At 37.2% G+C, this 24,741-nt stretch overlaps 1 protein-coding gene across 1 annotated transcript in view; it reads left to right on the top strand.

Moving 5' to 3' along the window:
* Positions 1-2,081: 2,081 nt before the first annotated feature.
* The window catches only part of LOC117321439 (transforming growth factor beta receptor type 3-like), a 79,971-nt gene continuing 57,311 nt past the window's right edge, over positions 2,082-24,741 (top strand). Inside the window, exons 1-2 of the mRNA XM_033875858.1 lie at positions 2,082-2,282; positions 2,723-2,930. Coding sequence (XP_033731749.1) covers positions 2,849-2,930 — 82 coding nt within the window. The 5' untranslated portion in view covers positions 2,082-2,282; positions 2,723-2,848. The remainder of the gene's footprint in view (positions 2,283-2,722; positions 2,931-24,741) is intronic.

Raw genomic sequence — 24,741 nt, 5'->3', positions numbered from 1 at the left:
CACTTAATCACGAGTATACTTGTTTGTTTTTGTTTTCCTCCTTGCGATATTATTTTTCTGATTTCATTGAATATTGATTTGTATGTTCTTGGGTCGATGGTTTTCTCTCTAACTTTTGTATCTCGGATGCTTATATTTCTTATAATTGTTTAATTGGAAATAATATATGAATGATTTTCTAATTTGGTCGAACGAAAAGTAACGTCATTTTAGGTATGGTTTCCAACGTCTTATATATCTCTGTAGATACACCAGTAAAAGTAAAATATTCGCTCAAATCCCTCTATACTGTCACCTTAAAATCTTTTCTCGACAAGCAACACATTCATAAAACCCTTATCCGTTATAGTATTCGTACTTGTAAGGGACGAATATATCATGCACGCTTACGAATGGAGTGTAGCTCCCTAAATGACCATTTATTTGCAAAAATAATTTTCCTTCTTCGTTATGTATATGCGGCTAGGTTGAGAACGACAAACATTTTTTGTTAGAACGTAGAAGATACGATCAAATAAGAAGACGCTATCTACATAGTTTGGCTTTTAATATTAATCTAGAGTTGCTGCTTTTTGGAGATGAATCTCTTAATTTAGTTGATAATAAAATAATATTCCTAGTCGTTTACGCTCAAAACAGGTAGATTTTCTAATGTAGACTAATATGGCTTGAAAATGTAAACTGTGTTTTTAATGTTTGATTCAATTTTGTTTTCCATCAATAATTTGGTAAACGTGTGTTAGCGAGTGCTAGTTTATTAATTAATGGTGTAACCATTTACCAAAGTTTAAATTGCTGTTCAGTAATGGTGATGGTAGGTTGACTTAAGTGTCTGTGACACTTGTTCCTATTTCCATTATCATGTTGTTTATTGTTTGTATATTGATAATGCTTGAAATGGAAGAAGAAGAAGAAGAAGAAGAAGAAGAAGAAGAAGAAGAAGAAGAAGAAGAAGAAGAAGAAGAAGAAGGTTTAAACTAAAAGAACGCATATAGTATATGAAACTGATTCGTTTTTGTCAAATTCTAAAACGGCGTCTTGTAACAATGATAATAATGGAGGTTGAAATTTGAGACATAATTGTGTTGATGTCGATCGAGGCGTGGCATGCATGCTTACAATGTGTGATTCCAGGAAACCAAAATTCAGTGTCCGCGTATTTAACTCCGGTTCTAATTCAGAACTATTTAAAGCACAACTGGCGTACGTATACATAGAGTAACATCTCTGGGACACGTGCATGCCATCAAGTATACATAACGTCAAGGAATGAATTTATTATTACTGAGTGCATCGACGTTTACCAAAATTGTTGTCATGACAACAGAGATATCGTTACATGGGATGTGTTTATTGATCTCAACATACAGTATTTGTTCTTGTTTGCCTTTCTGATAGCATGGTGAACTCATTTCCGGACTGTTACACAAAACAAACGACCATTTTAATTAATATGCTCGCACAATCGACTAATATTGAAATTTCTTTTGATGTTCTCACGTGGGAATTCGATCAAATGAGGTTATATGTTATTAAAAGATTTACGATAGATTTTCTGATAGCATCTTCACGTGTAATAAAGTTAAACATTAACATATTGTATTTGTTAACCCATTCAATATAACGAGTCAAGAAAAAATGTCAGTTTCTTTATAATTATACAAACATTTTAAATAATAGCAGGTAATTCAATTAGCCGTTTGAAACAGGTGCTACTGTTAAAACTTTTCATGTGACGTGCTAAAGCAAGATTCTTATCAAACTGGCTATTGTGGTCGTTTACGCCTGATTTATTTTGTGTACAGAAATGCATTGAAACTTTTATAATCGATCTTGTTTTATCGTTCTATCGTAATAGTTTGTACACTACATAACCTCTGTGCAATTTCATTCACAAAATTAGTATAAGTCAATGAAATGCTTGTATTAGTAAGAACAAACTCTCAACAACTCAAACACATTTACGATCCCGATCGAGTTCTGGCGCTTTTTGCATTAGTCGATAGATGTCGCGGCAGTAGGTGTTGTGACGTTTCACTTCCTTATACGGAAATGTGTCAATTACATGCAAAGCAAAACAACATTATAGTGGATTCGCGATGCAAACAAGGTCGATGGTATTATCCTATTCGTGCTTAACATATAAAATGCACTGATTTGTTGATGTTTTTACAATACAATTATTATTGGATTTATGTGTGGCTTGTCTATAACGACTGCTAATTTGAAGCATTGGGGATATTTTAGAGTATTTTTCCGCGAGTGGATCAATTCCGAAGGAGGTGAGTAGGGAGAGTTTATTGACATTCTGCCTCGATATTTGTATTCGATCGGCAGTTGTTCTGCCAATATTTTTTTCTTATTATTCTCATATAAGATGAAAGATATCGGTATCTTATCGGTGCTATATATTACACATTTCTACGCATCGTAAGATAACTGTCAGTGTAAAGAGAGATGATCAGTTGATTTTTTTGGAAGAATGCCCACGACCTTACATTGACCAAATTGCGACCACTAATGATCACATGTGTATAGTAATAGAGCATGCATCCCCTCGTTGTCATTCCTTACAGAGATAGTAACCATTGAACTAGTCGGTCCTGAACCTGACCGAGCTCACGTGTAACATTACAATGAGGTTAGGATGTCGTGTGATGGAGTTCTGCGTGATAACATTGTACACGGTTTATACGAGGTCGCCATTTTTTTTCTTTTGTAGGAGATCATATCTGGGTCACGTTGATACTGGCTCGCATTGAGTGGGAGGAGACCTGGATCTAGTGCTGGACTTCATTGCCAATGACTTTAAGAAATCCCGATGTGACGGGATTCGATTTTGCTCAGTATGCTGTATATTTTGCTTGTTGTTTTTGGATTATGTAGCGGCTTAGGCCTGCTGTCTGACCTGCAAAGGACTCCCGAGAATGGTAAGTTGATTGTAAACACAAGAGATGGGGATTGTGTACATGGTCAATCAACCATTTACACCTGCAGAATAAAATCTTGTTTAAAATGTAGTGTACGCGGGTAACACAACGTAACGGTATGTATACAAAGAGTTGACCCCACGAGGTCAGACTGATGGGTGTCGGACTATCGCTGAGGAATTAACAAAATTCGGAAAATTTAAATGTCGAGATTCTTCATTGATATTCATAGTCCAAACAGATATTTCGTTAAATTAACTCGCTTTTCAGCGTATGCATATCAATGAGTTGAAGAATGCGTTTTAAAAAGTGTGTATTACTACACCATGCTAATAATTTTCACAGGCGTCTGCATCTGGTTAGTTATTATAGTTATTTATAAAAAAAAATATTACCCCATGCATACTACTCCTATATCAACAGTAGGTTAAACGTATAGGGCTAATATTTTTTTTCTATAAAATGCATACCAGATGCAGACGCCTGTGATGGTATGCACATGTGTTCTCAGTATACTTTGATAAGAGGTTTTAGTATTATGCAATTTAATTCTGTTTTATTTGATAAAGTATCGATAGGCTAATAAAAATTTAATTGCTTTGTGACTTTGTAAGACATGACATTTAATACAAGTTATTACACTGACTAATGTGGTCTTGTGGTCAAAGAAAGAAAAAAAAGTTTTTTTAAATAGATATCTTTGAGCCAATTACGTCCAAATCTACAAGGATGATACATTGCAGTTCACTTAAATTAGAAGTGTAAGGTATATATATACATGTATATACTTTGTCCCTTTTGATATTGTGTTGAAGAAAAACTGAAAAAAATAGATTATTCAAAAATCAAAATAAAGAAATAGGATAGTAATCTTTTGATTTTAGTGTACAGTATTACATGATGTATTTTGACTTTCGTGGTTCCTTATAAATTTGTTTCATGGTGGTCTGTACATGTGTTACAATTGGAACATCCTAAGGCAGGGTGAGCATGGAATCAAAGGAATATCCAATATACTCACTGAAGACATATCAAACTTCATTGCAATGAAGTCAATAACCACTTTATCAGACATATACTTACATTGTAGGTTGTTCTGTTTATTGTTACTAATAAGATTATGGGCATTGTATATATATTCAATGACAAATTAATTGGAACTTCTTTACATGTTGCATGATCATGAGCTTCTAGATCACTATCGTTACTTTTGAATGTGAATGTGTAATTCGAAGATAATGAGGTTTAGCATACCAGGGGTAAATACAGGTACACAAGTAATGGTAGCTTGTATGTTATGTGAAAATATGCTGGAAATATGAACTGTGTATAAGGATACACTGTGATGTGTACTGTGTATAAGGATACACTGGTGTTGTGTACTGTGTATAAGGATACACTGGTGTTGTGTACTGTGTATAAGGATACACTGGTGTTGTGTACTGTGTATAAGGATACACTGGTGTTGTGTACTGTGTATAAGGATACACTGGTGTTGTGTACTGTGTATAAGGATACACTGGTGTTGTGTACTGTGTATAAGGATACACTGTGATGTGTACTGTATATAAGGATACACTGGTGATATGTACATGTATAAGGATACACTGTGATGTGTACTAGTACTGTGTATAAGGATACACTGGTGATATGTACATGTATAAGGATACACTGTGATGTGTACTGTGTATAAGGATACACTGGTGTTGTGTACTGTGTATAAGGATACACTGTGATGTGTACTGTGTATAAGGATACACTGGTGATATGTACATGTATAAAGGATACACTGGTGATGTGTACTGTGTATAAGGATACACTGGTGTTGTGTTCTGTGTATAAGGATACACTGTGATGTGTACTGTATATATAAGGATACACTGGTGAAATGTACTATGTATAAGGATACACTGGTGATGTGCACCTTACATCTTGTGTACTTGTACTTTACAACTTTTGTACTTTAACAGTCAAAAGCTAATCTCCTTATTGTCTTTGTTAACTGTTAATTGAAAATTTAATATTACTGCTCTCATACTAAAATACAGAGAATTTCAGCTAAGTCGATTATATCCATAGTGCTTCTAATTATGGAAATTATGGAAGTATTAATTAATAACTGATGAGCTAGTGTTGATGTGGGGTAATGGCCTTCTTTGTTTGTCTTATACTCCTAGTTATTGCCCAGAATCTTCAATTGTTCCCTGTGTTATTCCAATATGTTCCCATTAACTGAGGGTGTGAGAACTCGTAGGCAATATAACATTATGATGCTCACAGATTAAACTTTAAGTGGATGTTCTCTTATTTTCCTCCAGTTGTGTATGTGTTGCTGATTTCTAGTAGGTGTTTATGTTTTCATATATTTTCAGTAGCTACTTTTCATATAATAATCTACAGTATAGGGTTATACCACTGGTTTAGGGACCCAAGCCCCTCCCCATCCCATTCGGATCAGTGAAAGTCTTGTATTGCCCAAGTCATTAAAGCTGACAGTGCAAGTTAAAAAGCATCCAATTGAAATTAAAAAAAAAAAAAATACATGCACAGATTTCTAAAAATCGTTTCCGAGACATCCCACTTATGGTAGTGTCGTATCTAAGGACGGGCAGACATTTTTCTGTTTTGTTATGCGTGGATACAACCAAGCTGCCGCTGCTATAAAAAGAACGTGCTTCGTCACACTCGCATTCACTCTAACCTCAGGTGTTCACGGTGACACACCTGTATCTTCTACACTATATCTGTACACCACGTGACCTACGACTGTATTCGCGAACGACACCAAACCGAAGCACTTATACCTGTAACTTGAGCAGAAAGATGGTCAGTGTCTCTCAATTATCTTTCAAATCTTGTTGGAAATAAAGTCTCCAAATAAATACTTGAAAATGCATAACGAATTAATCCCAAATACTCTATCCATCTTCTCACGTGTTTTTCGTGGGTGCAGCCATTTTCATAACAAGTAAACAGTCCGAGGAGTTCCGATTTTTACTCGTATCCTACACTAGCACTCCTCGGATGTTTTCCTATTGTCTACACTACACTAGGGCTGTTGTGCGGTTTTATCACGTTTTAATTGCGTTATGGCACGTGCACAAATAATACGAAGACACGGAAAATATTTCGATTGAAACTATGGATATAATGATGTAATAGTTGTAAAGTTGTTCTTGCTGCATATCCCACTGGAAAGACTCAGGTAGGAATTTACTCATATTTACTCTGTTTATAATTTCATTAGGTGCATGTTTTGTTGGGGCCCAAATTGTTTGTGTTATCGATACTCTCTTTTCTTTCTTTTATTGTAAAATAAAATATATATGTATATATATATAAAGTTACCTCTTCAAATTCCATATTCAAGTTCCGTAATGTGAGCAAAAACTCATTTGCGTTTGTATTGAGAACGTATACTATGTATAATGGAGAGATGTGTCGCTATGCACATGTATCGATAGACTGATACTTGTCTCAATGGACGCACGTGCTTTTATAGCGGCTCGTATCTACGCATAACAAAAAACAAAAATGTCTGCCCGTCCTTAGATACGACACAACCATAAATGGGGGATGTCTCGGAAACGATTTTTGGAAATCTGTAAATGTATTATTTTTTTTTAATCTCAATTGGATGCTTTTTAACTTGCACTGTCAGCTTTAATTGATTTGTTTTGATTTTAAGAAACTTTTGAGATCCTATATATAGCCAATGAAAATTGAAAACTGTGAAAGTAACACATACATATATTATATACAGTGCTCCAGATATGGGGTGTAAAAGCGTAAATTATGACTTAGAATTAGAAAAAAACCTCTTTGTAAACAAAACTACCATCAATGTATCATTACACCCAAGACTTAAAGTCTTTGACGCCAGATGTACAAGCTCCTGTGACAATTAACATTGCATTGGAACATGTTAATATGTACTAAATGATGTACGGGACATTTTTCACAAACTGACATTGCCTGGCGTTACTCGATGTACACTTCAAATTCCATGCTTGTTCCAAGCCCTGTTTGTCACTTAAGTCTGACTTCAAGTGCTTCTAAGCACTTTATTGACTTTGATCACTAATGACATAAGGCGTGTTGTGTGAATGGCAACAAGCTAATGATGGCCAAGAGTAAGCTAACAGTATCTTTTTAAAGTTTATATTAAATCATCTGTCAATGAAAGCCAGATTATCCTCAAAGGTATAGACTTAATTATTACAACAATTTTTAAAAGCAATTGATATATATAAGCAACAAGTAAAATTCATTCAGCAACAGCAAAAGTGTGGAGCCATTCATTTCCCTATCAGGAATTTTCGAGAGACCGTGACGAACACATTGGTATGCTTATATATTATAATTACAATGACCTGAAAAGTATCTGGATTACTCAAGCTCCTGTCCTTCTTCAGAGGGTTCATCACATTCTGATCTAAAAATGAAGTTATATATACCCGGTATATTTATATATGAAAACTTTAAGACATTGTGCATTTCATGATCAGTACAGCAAAAATAAAGAAACCAATTGCAACACAGCATTCTGTGATCACGTACGTTTTCCATATGTATATACAACCATAATAACTCAAATGACAAAGGAAGACAATTTTATGACTTGTGCCCAACTGACCAGGCCTCAAACTTTGAACTCGAACTTTTAATCGAATTCAAGATCTACAGCACTTATCGCCTATATATATATGTATATTCAGGTGCTAAATATGGTCCATGCATGATGCCATCAAATCTGCCTCTTTAGACCATTACTACTGAATACAGATATAAATATCTGCTCTAGCTAGGAGATGTTTTGCCCTCTACCAAAAATATACTTATATTATATTCTCCTCATTTAAAATTTGTCTGTGTCTACTATATATCACTCCATGGAGTTTGAAGGAAAAGGTGATACTTTATCAAAACTGTGGATTTTATTTTCCTCAGATCTCGACATTGCAGATCGAGTATTTACATAATATGTACACATGTAATTACTAATAACCTAAATAAATGACATCTGTTATATATCTAAACTCTGTCAATGGTATGTAAGATTGTGACATAGAGGTTGATGGCTAAAACACACAGGTAACCTTTCACATGTAATTCCTTTCATACATATATACATAACCTTTCACAGGTAATCAACAGATTTGTTGCCCTACAGGTAATTAAGTTTAACAGGTGTGTTGTGTCCATTATACAAGTATACTGTACGTAGCTGTTAGTTATAAAGCTGAACCACACAGGGGGGAATGTTAGTTTGATCTTTTGATAATTTATTTCCATTTGAGGTGACGAGGTGAATACCTACTACAATGATTATACTAGTCAGAGGTATAGCGTACCATGTCAGCTGATAGACAACAACAAATTAAAACAATTAGTATATCTTTGGGAATTCAAATCGATCCCACGCTTAAAATACAGAAATCCAAAATTAACTATTACCAGGTAGGTAACAAAGTTTAAATACTCAACAAAAAAAACAAGGCTATATATATAAATACTCAAAATCTGGATAATATTTCTTTACTTATATATTGCAACAGATACCAACATTTTTTGTAACTGTTGATCCAAAAAGAAAAAAAAATGGGCATAATTGATTCATAGCTTGGAATTGAGACTTGTACATATTTGCATAGGCACCTAATTTTTTTCTTTAATTTCATACAAAAACATACAATATCTTCCTATCTTGATCTATGCATAATTAATGATATATAAATTCATGAAACTATTTTTGAAGATATTCTGGAACATGTGAACATATTATATAATTAACAGTAAAAGATCGGTAACAGATGCTGTACTGTAAGTTTGTTGACTATAATTAAGGGTCTAATATATGTTGACAGATATGTAGATATATATATACATGACTGAGCTAATAACTTGTACTAGATACTTAACTCCTGTAACCTGTAGATAAACAATGGCTGGGGGCTCACGATTCTACATTCTGACAGGGCCAAAATTTACTGCCTCAACATATTACTGAATCTCGGGTTGGGTGGTCAAATTTGTCAGGCGTGTCATGTCATGAGAATGCTTTTATTCAAATTCACAAATAAACCATTTTCTTGACACACCAAGTGGCTTAGTTGTATATAATCAATGTACATGGCCTTATGTGGTGAAATTCCGATGAGAACCTTGCTTGATTCAAATTAATATTATGCCGATAAGTTTCCTGTTTTTATTGAAAATTGAATTGGTTGCAGTGGACAATTTAACTTCTTCATACATATGCATAATTAAGATATTAATGTTATTACAAATGTATATGTTCTCAGAAGAAAAACTTATTTCAGAACCCCAAGATATTTTTAATCCCCATGACATATCCCTTCAGTGCCCAGAAGATATCTCCTTAGAATATATACTCTGATCATGAGATATAATCTCTTTCAGAGACGAACTCTTGTTTGGCCCAGGGAAAAGTCTTCAGTATATATATATGCAAGCATTTATAAGGACATTTTACACTTGACCTTGTTTTTTTGTCAGAGTTCAAACAAGGATATAAAAACAAGTCTTAGGTGAAACATTTGACCCAAAACTTATTCAGTGAACCAAAATCAATTATCACACACATGTTGGGAATGTTCTAATCCAACTTGTAAACACTGTTGCCAGTAGTACACAGTGCCCCCCATGCTTGAGCTGTGTATCTAGAGGATCCACAGGTATGTAGGACCATGAGGCAGTGTGAGCCAGAGATGGTGGAGATGCTTATCACACCCCAGGATAGGCTTCGTTTCCCTCCCACTGATCTGGTGAGCCCTGACCCTGCTACAGTCTCATCACTGGATTTATAGGCCTACTTTGTCAGTTTTATTCTGCAGAGTCAGGGGGAGTTAGATCTAATATACTGGGGCTGCCCCTCATCTCCAGGACTTGGCCCCAGCCAGCTGTCTCCCTATACAGGCTTCCACTCATGATCACTCCAAGGATAACTTAGGGCAGCCCTTCACTTATTTTTTTATAGGCCATTCCCCCCCCGCATTATTTGGACTGCCCCTCACTTATAGGCTATTCCTTCATTATTTGGACTGCCCCTCACTTATAGTCCATTCCCTTCATTATTTGGACTGCCCCTCACTTATAGTCCCTTCCCTCATTATTTGGACTGCCCCTCACCTTGATGCCTTTCCCCTCATTATTTGGACTGCCCCTCACTTATAGTCCATTCCCTCATTATTTGGACTGCCCCTCACTTATAGTCCATTCCCTCATTATTTGGACTGCCCCTCACTTATAGTCCATTCCCTCATTATTTGGACTGCCCCTCACTTATAGTCCATTCCCTCATTATTTGGACTGCCCTTAACTTATTGGCCATTCCCCCGCATTATTTGGACTGCCCCTCACTTATAGGCTATTCCCTCATTATTTGGACTGCCCCTCACTTATAGGCTATTCCCTCATTATTTGGACTGCCCCTCACTTATTCCATTCCCTCATTATTTGGACTGCCCCTCACTTATAGTCCATTCCCCTCATTATTTGGACTGCCCCTCACTTATAGTCCATTCCCTTCATTATTTGGACTGCCCTTAACTTATAGTCCATTCCCTCATTATTTGGACTGCCCCTCACTTATAGTCCATTCCCTCATTATTTGGACTGCCCCTCACCTTGATGCCATTCCCCTCATTATTTGGACTGCCCCTCACTTATAGTCCCTTCCCTCATTATTTGGACTGCCCCTCACCTTGATGCCATTCCCCTCATTATTTGGACTGCCCCTCACTTATAGTCCATTCCCTCATTATTTGGACTGCCCCTCACTTATAGTCCATTCCCTCATTATTTGGACTGCCCCTCACCTTGATGCCATTCCCCTCATTATTTGGACTGCCCCTCACTTATAGTCCCTTCCCTCATTATTTGGACTGACCCTCACCTTGATGCCATTCCCCTCATTATTTGGACTGCCCCTCACTTATAGTCCATTCCCTCATTATTTGGACTGCCCCTCACTTATAGTCCATTCCCTCATTATTTGGACTGCCCTTAACTTATTGGCCATTCCCCCGCATTATTTGGACTGTCCTTCATTTAAAGTCCATTCCCCTCATTATTTGGACTGCCCCTCACCTTGATGCCATTCCCCTCATTATTTGGACTGCCCCTCACTTATAGTCCATTCCCTCATTATTTGGACTGCCCCTCACTTATAGTCCATTCCCTCATTATTTGGACTGCCCCTCACTTATAGTCCATTCCCTCATTATTTGGACTGCCCCTCACTTATAGTCCCTTCCCTCATTATTTGGACTGCCCCTCACTTATAGTCCATTCCGTCATTATTTGGACCGCCCCTCACTTATAGTCCATTCCGTCATTATTTGGACTGCCCCTCACTTATAGTCCATTCCTTCATTATTTGGACTGCCCCTCACTTATAGTCCATTCCCTCATTATTTGGACTGCCCCTCACTTATAGTCCATTCCCTCATTATTTGGACTGCCCCTCACTTATAGTCCATTCCCTCATTATTTGGACTGCCCCTCACTTATAGTCCATTCCCTCATTATTTGGACTGCCCTTAACTTATTGGCCATTCCCCCGCATTATTTGGACTGCCCCTCACTTATAGGCTATTCCCTCATTATTTGGACTGCCCCTCACTTATAGGCTATTCCCTCATTATTTGGACTGCCCCTCACTTATTCCATTCCCTCATTATTTGGACTGCCCCTCACTTATAGTCCATTCCCCTCATTATTTGGACTGCCCCTCACTTATAGTCCATTCCCTTCATTATTTGGACTGCCCTCACTTATAGTCCATTCCCTCATTATTTGGACTGCCCCTCACTTATAGTCCATTCCCTCATTATTTGGACTGCCCCTCACCTTGATGCCATTCCCCTCATTATTTGGACTGCCCCTCACTTATAGTCCCTTCCCTCATTATTTGGACTGACCCTCACCTTGATGCCATTCCCCTCATTATTTGGACTGCCCCTCACTTATAGTCCATTCCCTCATTATTTGGACTGCCCCTCACTTATAGTCCATTCCCTCATTATTTGGACTGCCCCTCACCTTGATGCCATTCCCCTCATTATTTGGACTGCCCCTCACTTATAGTCCATTCCCTCATTATTTGGACTGACCCTCACCTTGATGCCATTCCCCTCATTATTTGGACTGCCCCTCACTTATAGTCCATTCCCTCATTATTTGGACTGCCCCTCACTTATAGTCCATTCCCTCATTATTTGGACTGCCCTTAACTTATTGGCCATTCCCCCGCATTATTTGGACTGTCCTTCATTTAAAGTCCATTCCCCTCATTATTTGGACTGCCCCTCACCTTGATGCCATTCCCCTCATTATTTGGACTGCCCCTCACTTATAGTCCATTCCCTCATTATTTGGACTGCCCCTCACTTATAGTCCCTTCCCTCATTATTTGGACTGCCCCTCACTTATAGTCCATTCCCTCATTATTTGGACTGCCCCTCACTTATAGTCCCTTCCCTCATTATTTGGACTGCCCCTCACTTATAGTCCATTCCGTCATTATTTGGACCGCCCCTCACTTATAGTCCATTCCGTCATTATTTGGACTGCCCCTCACTTATAGTCCATTCCTTCATTATTTGGACTGCCCCTCACTTATAGTCCATTCCGTCATTATTTGGACCGCCCCTCACTTATAGTCCATTCCTTCATTATTTGGACTGCCCCTCACTTATAGTCCATTCCCTCATTATTTGGACTGCCCCTCACTTATAGTCCATTCCCTCATTATTTGGACTGCCCCTCACTTATAGTCCATTCCCTCATTATTTGGACTGCCCCTCACTTATAGTCCATTCCCTCATTATTTGGACTGCCCCTCACCTTGATGCCATTCCCCTCATTATTGTCTCTTTATTGGGTTGTTTGTTCTATTTGAAGGTGATATAATAAATTATGTTTCCATGTGTGGGTTACACAGTCACAGAATACATGTACTGCATTGTTTATAAACATCACTTATAAGCTACATTACTGGGATTTTTAACAAAAAGTATATATTGTTAGTTTGCAGTAGAGTATTCCAATTATTTAAGATACATGATGCCTCATTAACACTCAAAAAATATTTCCCATGGGTGTTGGGACCAACCTGATGAGCTGTTACCGGAAGCCACAGGCCAATTGAAGCACTTCGGTTTGGTTCGATCAGTGTAACCATTGATGGCATTCCGCGGTTCTTTTCTACTATATCTTACTTAATTCTAGCAAACTTCTCACTCCGAATGTGACACTGTGAAACAAGTGATGACAAAATAATGCCCAAAAAAGTTTTTTTTCGTTTCCTCACATACATGTGTACCCATCAACAAAGATAGCCAAGTGTAGTTAGATTGCAGAATTGCTCAAGGTTACAACCTGACATGTACACAGTCACTGGTAAATGTAAAATGTATTGACTGTTTTAGACATGATATATATACACTTTACCTGACTCTCCATGTTAATGTTAATTGAGAATTTTCAACTGTTTCCCAGAAAAATTGTAACAAGCTGTCAACAGTCTGGTTCTGGAACATATCCACTTATATATGTGTTTTGATTTATTCAGGTAACAAGCATGTTTTTTTTGTTTTTTTTTATGAACAGTCAAAACAAGTTCCCCGATACATAACTCAGCATTAATCATAACTCAGCACTGATCATAACTCGATCAGCACTGATCATAACTCAGGACTGATCATAACTCAGCACTGATCATAACTCGATCAGCACTGATCATAACTCAGCACTGATCGTAACTCAGGACTGATCATAACTCGATCAGCACTGATCATAACTCAGCATTAATCATAACTCAGCACTAATCATAACTTGATCAGCACTGATCATAACTCGATCAGCACTGATCATAACTCAGCACTGATCGTAACACAACACTGATCATAACTCGATCAGCACTGATCATAACTCGATCAGCACTGATCATAACTCAGCACTGATCCTAACACAGCACTGATCATAACTCAATCAGCACTGATCATAACTCAGCACTGATCGTAACTCAGCACTGATCATAACTCGATCAGCACTGATCATAACTCGATCAGCACTGATCATAACTCAGCATTAATCATAACTCAGCACTAATCATAACTTGATCAGCACTGATGATAACTCGATCAGCACTGATCATAACTCAGCACTGATCGTAACACAGCACTGATCGTAACACAGCACTGATCGTAACTCGATCAGCACTGATCATAACTCGATCAGCACTGATCATAACTCAGCACTGATCGTAACACAGCACTGATCGTAACACAGCACTGATCATAACTCGATCAGCACTGATCATAACTCAGCACTGATCGTAACACAGCACTGATCATAACTTGATCAGCACTGATCATAACTCGATCAGCACTGATCATAACTCAGCACTGATCGTAACACAGCACTGATCATAACTCAATCAGCACTGATCATAACTCAGCACTGATCGTAACACAGCACTGATCATAACTCGATCAGCACTGATCATAACACAGCACTGATCATAACTCAGCACTGATCATAACTCGTTCAACATTGATCATAACTCGATCAGCACTGATCATAACTCAGCACTGATCGCAACTTGTCCGTTTGAGCCATCATCCTGGTTCTTTAACTCATTCTTGGTCTTACCAATATAAAATGTATCACAATGATCACATATATAAAAACTTAAATGGATGTTAAGTGCATTTAATAGAGGATCAATACAGTATTGTGACTAGTTAAATGTTTCTATCGGCTATACATTCTGTACAATATACATATGTGTATGGTTGATGGGTTACTGTACTATGTAAATGTACATGTGTATAGTTGATGGGTAACTGTATGTACATATGTATAATTGATGGGTAAATGTACTATGTAAATGTACATGTGTATAATTGATGGGTATACGTAGCTGTACTATGTAAATGTACCTGTGTATAGTTGATGGGTTACTGTACTATGTTTGGTTTGGTTTGGTTTGGTTTATTTTGTTTAATGTCCTATTAACAGCTATGGTCATTTAAGTATGGCCTCCCATGCGTGCGACATGCATACGTGTGGTGAGTGCGTATGTGTGTTTTGGGAGGCTGTGGTATGTTCGTATTAAGTCTCCTTGTGATAGGCCGGAACTTTTGCCGATTTATAGTGCTACCTCACGGAAGCATACTGCCGAAGACACCCAGTAGCACACCCCACCCGGTCTCATTATACTGACAACGGGCGAACCAGTCGTCCCACTCCAAATATGCTGAGTGCTAAGCGGGAGTAGTAACTACGGTTAACTACGTATACCATTTTTTAAGACTCTGGTATGTCTCGGCTAGGGGACAGAACCCAAAGCCTTCCTGACAGGGGCGAACGCTCAACTTAAGGCCAAAAGTGAGGCATTGTCAAGGGAGACATTAGGAAGAAGAAAGTTGTTCAGAAAGAAGAGAAAAGATAAGATCCCAAATTTAGTTGCCTCTTAAGATCATGCAATGGGGGCAGCAGGTACAATTCTTACGCCCTACCAGCTGCAGGGCAGTACTGTACTATGTAAATGTACCTGTGTGTAGTTGATGGGTAACTGTACCTGTGTATAGTTGATGGGTTACTGTACTATGTAAATATACCTGTGTATAGTTGATAGGTTATAATTATTGTACTATGTAAATGTACATGTGTATAGTTGATGGGTATACGTAGTTGTACTATGTAAATATACATGTGTATAGTTGATGGGTATACGTAGCTGTACTATGTAAATATACATGTGTATAGTTGATGGGTATACGTAGTTGTACTATGTAAATATACCTGTGTATAGTTGATAGGTTATAATTATTGTACTATGTAAATGTACATGTGTATAGTTGATGGGTATACGTAGTTGTACTATGTAAATATACATGTGTATAGTTGATGGGTAACTTTACTATGTAAATATACATGTGTATAGTTGATGGGTATACATAGCTGTGTAAATATACATGTGTATAGTTGATGGGTATACGTAGCTGTACTATGTAAATATACATGTGTATAGTTGATGGGTATACGTAGCTGTACTATGTAAATATACATGTGTATAGTTGATGGGTATACGTAGCTGTACTATGTAAATATACATGTGTATAGTTGATGGGTATACGTAGCTGTACTATGTAAATATACATGTGTATAGTTGATGGGTAACTTTACTATGTAAATATACATGTGTATAGTTGATGGGTATACGTAGCTGTACTATGTAAATGTACCTGTGTATAGTTGATGGGTATACGTAGCTGTACTATGTAAATATACATGTGTATAGTTGATGGGTATACGTAGCTGTACTATGTAAATATACATGTGTATAGTTGATGGGTAACTTTACTATGTAAATATACCTGTGTATAGTTGATGGGTATACGTAGCTGTACTATGTAAATATACATGTGTATAGTTGATGGGCAACTTTACTATGTAAATGTACCTGTGTATAGTTGATGGGTCAGCGTTCAAATTTAACGCTCGCACACTCGCTAAATGTGAGCTGATTTTTCATTTTGCGAGTAGAAAATTGTGGTACTCGCATTTTTCTGCGAGTGCATATAAATCCTGGTAAAACAGACACACATAGAATCTAGTAAAACATCGACGAAAACTTTAAACAAAAACCGACACACAGACAATGCATTATTGGTGACGCTTGTACACAGCACTCGTTAGTTTCAAGCGTCTCAAAGACTACGATATACATGAATATATTGTAATGGAAAAGAAACGAGAGTTTCCGAGAAACAAAGCGTGACGTCTCGCTAGCATGGCTGACATAATCAATTTTTTTAAGTCAGCCGCTGCCGGAACATCAAATGAAAAGATCGGCGAAAATAATGAGAGCAAGGACACATGTAGAGAAAGTAGCCCAACTCCTAAGAAAAAAGTGACATGCATCCCAAGGCCAACAAAACAAACTGTCGAGAAATGGGAACTGCATATTGACCTGGAAAAAAACCTTGACGATGATCATGTGCACGTTATTGAAATTTATTGCAAAACTTGCAAAGAATATAGTCCCGACAAGTCATCATCAGTAAATATTTTGTTCTTACTTGAAATTCTATCAGCACTTACTGTATTGTCCATTTTCTAATTTAACAAGTCAACTTCAGATATGACAAAAACAAAATGAAATTTTTAAACGAAAAAATTCGGGTTTTTTTTCCAAATCACGAATATGTTGTAAAATCATGATGGACAGGGAATAGCATTTTAATAAGATAGAATTAATACTTATTTCATTATTAGTCAAAGATTTTATGAGAAATCATACGTGATTAAATCAAATGAAATGACTGATTTTTTTTGATTTTGTGTTCTCTTGAAAATAAATTATAACATGTAAGTAATATATATAGGATCAAAATCCTTCAATATTCATTGATCTTGAAGTTGATGATATTTGAAGGGAGTATACCCTGGCTTATATGAACAGTGAGTCAAATAAAAAAAAAAAAAAAAAAAATTGTATTTTGGCTCAAATAAAAACTTTATTTGAAGCAACTGTTCTTTTGTTTGTGGTTCTGAAAAGTAAAGATTATTTATCATACAACATCTGTTATATTTAATGTTAACACATAATTTCAAAATTGCGAGTAAGTTTGTAATTTTGCGAGTTAAAATTTTATCCACTCGCAACAACGTGCGAGTTACTAAAAAAGTTAAATTCTACCCCTGTGGGTATACGTAGCTGTACTATGTAAATGTACATGTGTATATAGTTGATGGGTATACGTAGCTGTACTATGTAAATATACATGTGTATAGTTGATGGGCAACTTTACTATGTAAATGTACCTGTGTATAGTTGATGGGTATACGTAGCTGTACTATGTAAATGTACATGTATATAGTTGATGGGTAACTGTACTATGTAAATGTACATGTGTATAGATGGCCTCAGACCACAATTATACTTCCGGGTCGTTGTACACGAATGTAGTACATATTGAAATTTCAGGACTGTTGCTAAATATTTTTTCCTGACTTAGCCATTACAGATATGGACATAATTTTAGCATAGATTGATAGTGCAATATTTAATCTAGTGGCAGAATTTTGTTTTGACACCATTTCCATGTTTGTTTGTGAGGCAGGACACGGGGAGTTATAAGGCTTGAGTAGTAATATTTTGTGATTTTCCGGATTTTCCTACAATATAATAGGGTGGTTACACTTAAATATAAATAACTTTGTTAAATGCCGGTCATGGGGTACTTTCCAGCTCACTGTATGTTCAGCTTGAATAGTTCTACACGTGATGTGAAAGCCAGATTTTTTGCAAACTTCTGAAATATTTTAATTTCGATTTTTCTTTGGTAGAACAAAGAGGGAAATTAATTGTGGTCTGAGGCCAGATATACATAATGTGTAGTGTAACATGTACAGTTCCGGATCCCTTGATCTCCAGCATCTTTTGCCTTCCTCTGGAATATACTTTTTAAGTCTTTTATGGTTTTGTATTTGAAATTGATTTTGATTTATTTTATATTATCAAAATGTAAGGTGTTTTATGGTAATTTTTACTTTGAATTGATTTTAAGATTTTAAGAAATTTAAAGGGTGTTTGCAGTAATCAGGTAAACATCAGTTTCCTTTATCTGTTGATTATCACACTGATGGTTCATTGGCTCCCAAATGTTCATGCATGGTCTCGACAGGGTCTCTATCTGTGATCAAAATCGATCAGAGCCTTGGCCTATAGCTACTCCAGCTCCCACATCAGAGCCTAGGCCTACTCCAGCTCCCACATCAGAGCCTAGGCCTCCTCCAGCTCCCACATTAGAGCCTAGGCCTACTCCTGCTCCCACATCAGAGCCTAGGCCTACTCAAGCTCCCACATCAGAGCCTAGGCCTAACTCCAGCTCCCACATCAGAGCCTAGGCCTACTCCAGCTCCTGTATCAGAGCCTAGGCCTACTCCAGCTCCTGTATCAGAGCCTAGGCCTACTCCAGCTCCTGCATCAGAGCCTAGGCCTAACTCCAGCTCCCATATCAGAGCCTAGGCCTACTCCAGCTCCCACATCAGAGCCTAGGCCTAACTCCAGCTCCCACATCAGAGCCTAGGCCTACTCCAGCTCCCACATCAGAGCCTAGGCCTATTCCTGCTCCCACATCAGAGCCTAGGCCTAACTCCAGCTCCTGCATCAGAGCCTAGCCCTACTCCAGCTCCCACATCAGAGCCTAGGCCTCCTCCAGCTCCCACATCAGAGCCTAGGCCTACTCCAGCTCCTGCATCAGAGCCTAGGCCTCCTCCAGCTCCCACATCAGAGCCTAGACCTCCAGCTCCCACATCATCAGAGCCTAGGCCTATTCCAGCTCCCACATCATCAGAGTCTAGGCCTACTCCAGCACCCACATGATCATGATCAGGGCCTAGGCCTACTCCAGCTCCCACAAAGAAAATTGGGCCGCTACACTTGGTCAAATGTAAACCTGCTAATCAAAAGCTAGCGTACGCGTCTTACTAATCAAAACATTGTATATTTACCTGGGCGAGAAACCACATTATATACCTAGGATTAACAGTACTTGTTAGGGACAGTGAAGGGTTAGGAATCAATGCCCTGTTGGAATGTGTTAAATGTAAAGGTAATTCCTGTTAGGAGTGGCTCAGTCACTTTAAAGTCAGCAGTGGAATTTGTCCTAGTCGCCTCGCCGCCCATGGTTAACTTTAGTGATATAGAAAGTAATGTTTATTAGTAAAACATACAAGTAAATTAAGTCACCTTTTACCCATAATGAATAACAAAGAACAAATTATATTGTTTTGTTGGTAGTGATTTATCTGTATACATATACCTGTATAAATTAAATTATACATTTATGTATGGTACATACGTACCTGTATATATACCTTTATCAATAGATGTCTGTATCAAAGATTTATAATTACAAATATAACAACAGCCATATATAGTAAAAGAACTGCAGGTTCTGACTTCTAATTAAATATAATAAATAGCTATAGGTGGTCCATGGACTACTAGTTGTTCATAACATGCATCAAGGGAATGTCTATTTGTTTCATTTTTCGATTTTTGTGCTTTAAGATAAATATAAATACATTTAGTACATTTGTATATATCCAATCATAATAGAATTTTGAAGAAGGCAGGGTTTTGATTTTGCGACAGTATTGTAGATTATATTGTCTGAAAAATTTTCATCAGATTGCTTCAAATGAGATATTGATTGCTTGCTAAATTAGTTAATAGGTTAAAACAAATCCGCAAAAGAAGCCCTGATCAATAAAAAAAATTTGTTTTACATTTTTTAACTCACCTGGCCAAAAGGATCAAGTACTAGTGATCATGCTGTTGTTTGATGTACTCTGTCTGTCCATCCGTCCTTTGTCAACTTTTGCCTTTATGATTAGATAGCTTCTTTTAAAACACTAAATCACCCAATCTAAACTCGTGATAACTATTTTGTGTGGTAGGGTTTTATGGGATGACAACAAAAAAGTTTGGAAAAACGAATTGATAATACCTATATTCAAGGTCACAGTGGTCAGATTTTTTGAAACATTCAAACAACTTCTTCTATAAAACCAAATGGCCTAGAATCAAGATACCAATTATGTATAACTGGTAGATTCTAGCAATTGGTTATTGGAAAAGAAATTACTTTGATCCATATTCAACATCACCCGGGTCAAAAATAAAACACTCTTCTTCTGATTGGCTAAAAGGCCTATATAATCAATTTATTTCTGGTAGGTTCCATAAATGACACTTGAAGAAGTTTTAAAAATGAATGACATTGACATTGACCTATAGGTGCACTGGACAGATGTCATATTTGTTAACACAATCTTCTGATTAACTAAAATTCTTAGAATCAATACATTTGGCTGTTATAGGTTCCTGGTATGACATCCAACAAAGTATGCATGTTCCAGGATCCATGGGTAACTTTGTTCACACTCTCCAACAACTTTTTCTGATAGACCTATATAATTCAATATGATGATAAATATATGATTGGTAGGTTCCTTGGATGACACTTGTTAAAAGAATAGAAATTAAACAAATTCCTTAGATTAAAGATTAAAGCTGCTAGAGAATCATCAAAGAAGGGAATACTAGGTGTGTGATGCAGGCCCATAAGGCCTCTTGTTAGATTCTAGGATTATTCAGTATGTGAATAATATGTTGTTTTATTTATATATCTCCTCACCTTACAAAAGTGTTGTAAATGTATATAATAACTGTACATATGTACACCACTGATGAGTATCAAAGCAGTGTACACACAAATATCAAAGTTGTGGACAAGCTACATTAAAAAAGTTGAGTTATATTCTCCCGATTGCTACAATAGGGATATTCTCCAAAATTAAATGTTTAGATACTTATAAAATCAAGTACCTCAACTTTAGTAGCAGCAGCCACTGGGCCCATGCAACAATGGGATAGCTATAATGTACATTTTAGGTAGTATCATTTCCTAAATATGGATCAGTACAATTTTTAATCTTGGGTGTTCTGAACATGATCCTCTGTTTGGCATATATAGCTGTCAGGTATTGTTGTTCCCTGATCATGAGAATGTTGTGTGTATGGCAGAGTTGTTGGTTATTGTCGTTCCCTGAGCATGTCGTGTGTATGGCAGAGTTGTTGGATATTGTCGTTCCCTGAGCATGTCATGTGTATGGCAGAGTTGTTGGATATTGTGGTTCCCTGAGCATGTCATGTGTATGGCAGAGTTGTTGGGTATTGTCGTTCCCTGAGAATGTCATGTGTATGGTAGAGTTGTTGGATATTGTCGTTCCCTGAGCATGTCATGTGTATGGCAGAGTTGTTGGATATTGTCGTTCCCTGAGAATGTCATGTGTATGGCAGAGTTGTTGGGTATTGTCGTTCCCTGAGAATGTCATGTGTATGGCAGAGTTGTTGGTTATTGTTGTTCCCTGAGAATGTCATGTGTATGGCAGAGTTGTTGGGTATTGTCGTTCCCTGAGAATGTCATGTGTATGGCAGAGTTGTTGGGTATTGTCGTTCCCTGAGAATGTCATGTGCAGACCTGCCAACTACTACTATTTTATAGTAATCTTTACTATTTTGTGGTGGTCGTTACTCTTTTTTCTCTCGAAATAGTAGCAAATTACTCTTTTTGATGCAATAGATTTGGCAAGAATTGTTAAGAATTACTCTTTTTTTGCTCAAAAATGGGCCAAATTACTATTTTTGAATTTGAAAGGTTGGCAGGTCTGCATGTGTATGGCAGAGTTGTTGGTTATTGTTCCCTGAGAATGTCATGTGTATGGTAGAGTTGTTGGTTATTGTCGTTCCCTGAGAATGTCGTGTGTATGGCAGAGTTGTTGGTTATTGTTCCCTGAGAATGTCATGTGTATGGCAGAGTTGTTGGGTATCGTCGTTCCCTGAGAATGTCATGTGTATGGCAGAGTTGTTGGTTATTGTTGTTCCCTGAGAATGTCATGTGTATGGCAGAGTTGTTGGGTATTGTCGTTCCCTGAGAATGTCATGTGTATGGCAGAGTTGTTGGGTATTGTCGTTCCCTGAGAATGTCGTGTGTATGGCAGAGTTGTTGGTTATTGTTCCCTGAGAATGTCATGTGTATGGTAGAGTTGTTGGGTATTGTCGTTCCCTGAGAATGTCGTGTGTATGGCAGAGTTGTTGGTTATTGTCGTTCCCTGAGAATGTCGTGTGTATGGCAGAGTTGTTGGTTATTGTTCCCTGAGAATGTCATGTGTATGGCAGAGTTGTTGGGTATTGTCGTTCCCTGAGAATGTCATGTGTATGGCAGAGTTGTTGGTTATTGTCGTTCCCTGAGAATGTCATGTGTATGGCAGAGTTGTTGGGTATTGTCGTTCCCTGAGAATGTCATGTGTATGGCAGAGTTGTTGGGTATTGTCGTTCCCTGAGAATGTCGTGTGTATGGCAGAGTTGTTGGTTATTGTTCCCTGAGAATGTCATGTGTATGGTAGAGTTGTTGGGTATTGTCGTTCCCTGAGAATGTCGTGTGTATGGCAGAGTTGTTGGTTATTGTTCCCTGAGAATGTCATGTGTATGGCAGAGTTGTTGGGTATTGTCGTTCCCTGAGAATGTCATGTGTATGGCAGAGTTGTTGGTTATTGTCGTTCCCTGAGAATGTCATGTGTATGGCAGAGTTGTTGGGTATTGTCGTTCCCTGAGAATGTCATGTGTATGGCAAAGTTGTTGGGTATTGTCGTTCCCTGAGAATGTCATGTGTATGGCATAGCTCTCAAGTGTTGTTCTCTACCTGTTGTACTTAGAACAATAAATAGATAATTATGGATAAAATGTAAAGGTGTCAGTAATATTATTATCAATATAAAAAATGATATACAGGAGAATTTTCTTCAAATCTTTAATATACACAACAGAAGTTGTACGAAAAGATGCAACCTGCCTGAAATATAAGAAATTTATATATTTTTGAAAAACATTTTTGCTCACTTACATACAGAATATATAGCAACCTGACAAAAAATGTAGGTCACAATGCTTCACTTTATGGACCCTTATTTTAAATCTGTACACTGATGTATGAATGCATGAGTTAACAATGTAATCACAAACCTGTTGCCATTACTGTAGTACATGCTTTGAAGCCTGGTGTTAGATTTTTTTCATATTATCTGTATCTTTCAAGTTTTTATTGAGTCATATTTATACAAGAATGCAAATATACTTTAATGAAAGAGAGAGTTGATTTACTACACATGTTGAAATTGTATGTATTAAAGGTACGCAGATCTATACAAACAGGTTGCAATATACTCTAGATGTTTATTAAAACAATAATTCTACAGTTATTATTACAGTATATCAACATACATTATTTATCATATAACTAGATATGCTGTACAAAGCTATAGACTATTAAACAAAATACAGATAGCTTTTTATGTGTGTACTTGTACTGTAAACTTCTATAATTGATTATTCACACATTCAGTTAAAATAGAATTATACATAGACAGTATTAGGAGTAAGATTTATCTGATGTATATAATTGAAAAAATATGCACAAAGCTGCATCATTTAAAACAAATAAGAGCTTCCTACCTGCCCTTATATGCACATCCCCACATTTTTCCAGAAAAATATAATGGATGGTCTGTCAAAATAATCTTTGGTCTTTTAACAAAAGAATCTGGATATGTATGTAAATCCACCCGGATTTCAAAACTTGTCTATATATAGAATCTGTTAACACGAAACCAGGTGTAGCTAAGGGGGCAAATGTCAGAAACTATTACACAAAACCAGAGATGTGGGGAAAAAATTGTCTACATATGTAGGTTGACCTGTAACATTAGGGTTTGAAACCAGGTTAAATCAAATCAAAACTTGTCTAGAACCGGTACCTGTTATACAAAACCAGGTGTGAAGGGGTCAAACGTGTCTCGGATCTGTTATAGAACCAGGTGTGGGGGTCTAAATCAGAGTGCAAAACCTGGTGAGAGGAACAGGGGAAATTTGTCTATGTTGACCTGTTACGAGGGTTTAAAACCATGTTCCAAAAAAAATCAAAACTTGTCTAGAACCTGTTACACAAAATCAGGAAGAGTTAAAGGGATGGGCGTGGGGGTCAAATTTATAGGACCTGGTCTGTTACACAAACAACTGTTTGAAACCATGCAGGTAAAAACAGGGGTGGGAGAATTTGGTTACAACTTGTCTAGAACCTGTTACACAAAAACCAGGGGTGGTTGGATCTGGTAATACATTAATTGGTCATCAATGAAACTGTTCTAG

The sequence above is a fragment of the Pecten maximus genome, chromosome 2 (genome assembly GCF_902652985.1).
Source record: "Pecten maximus chromosome 2, xPecMax1.1, whole genome shotgun sequence".
In the NCBI taxonomy this organism is placed as follows: domain Eukaryota; kingdom Metazoa; phylum Mollusca; class Bivalvia; order Pectinida; family Pectinidae; genus Pecten; species Pecten maximus.
The sequence above is the reverse complement of the archived record's forward strand: the minus strand, read 5'-3'. Positions and strand labels throughout refer to the sequence as shown.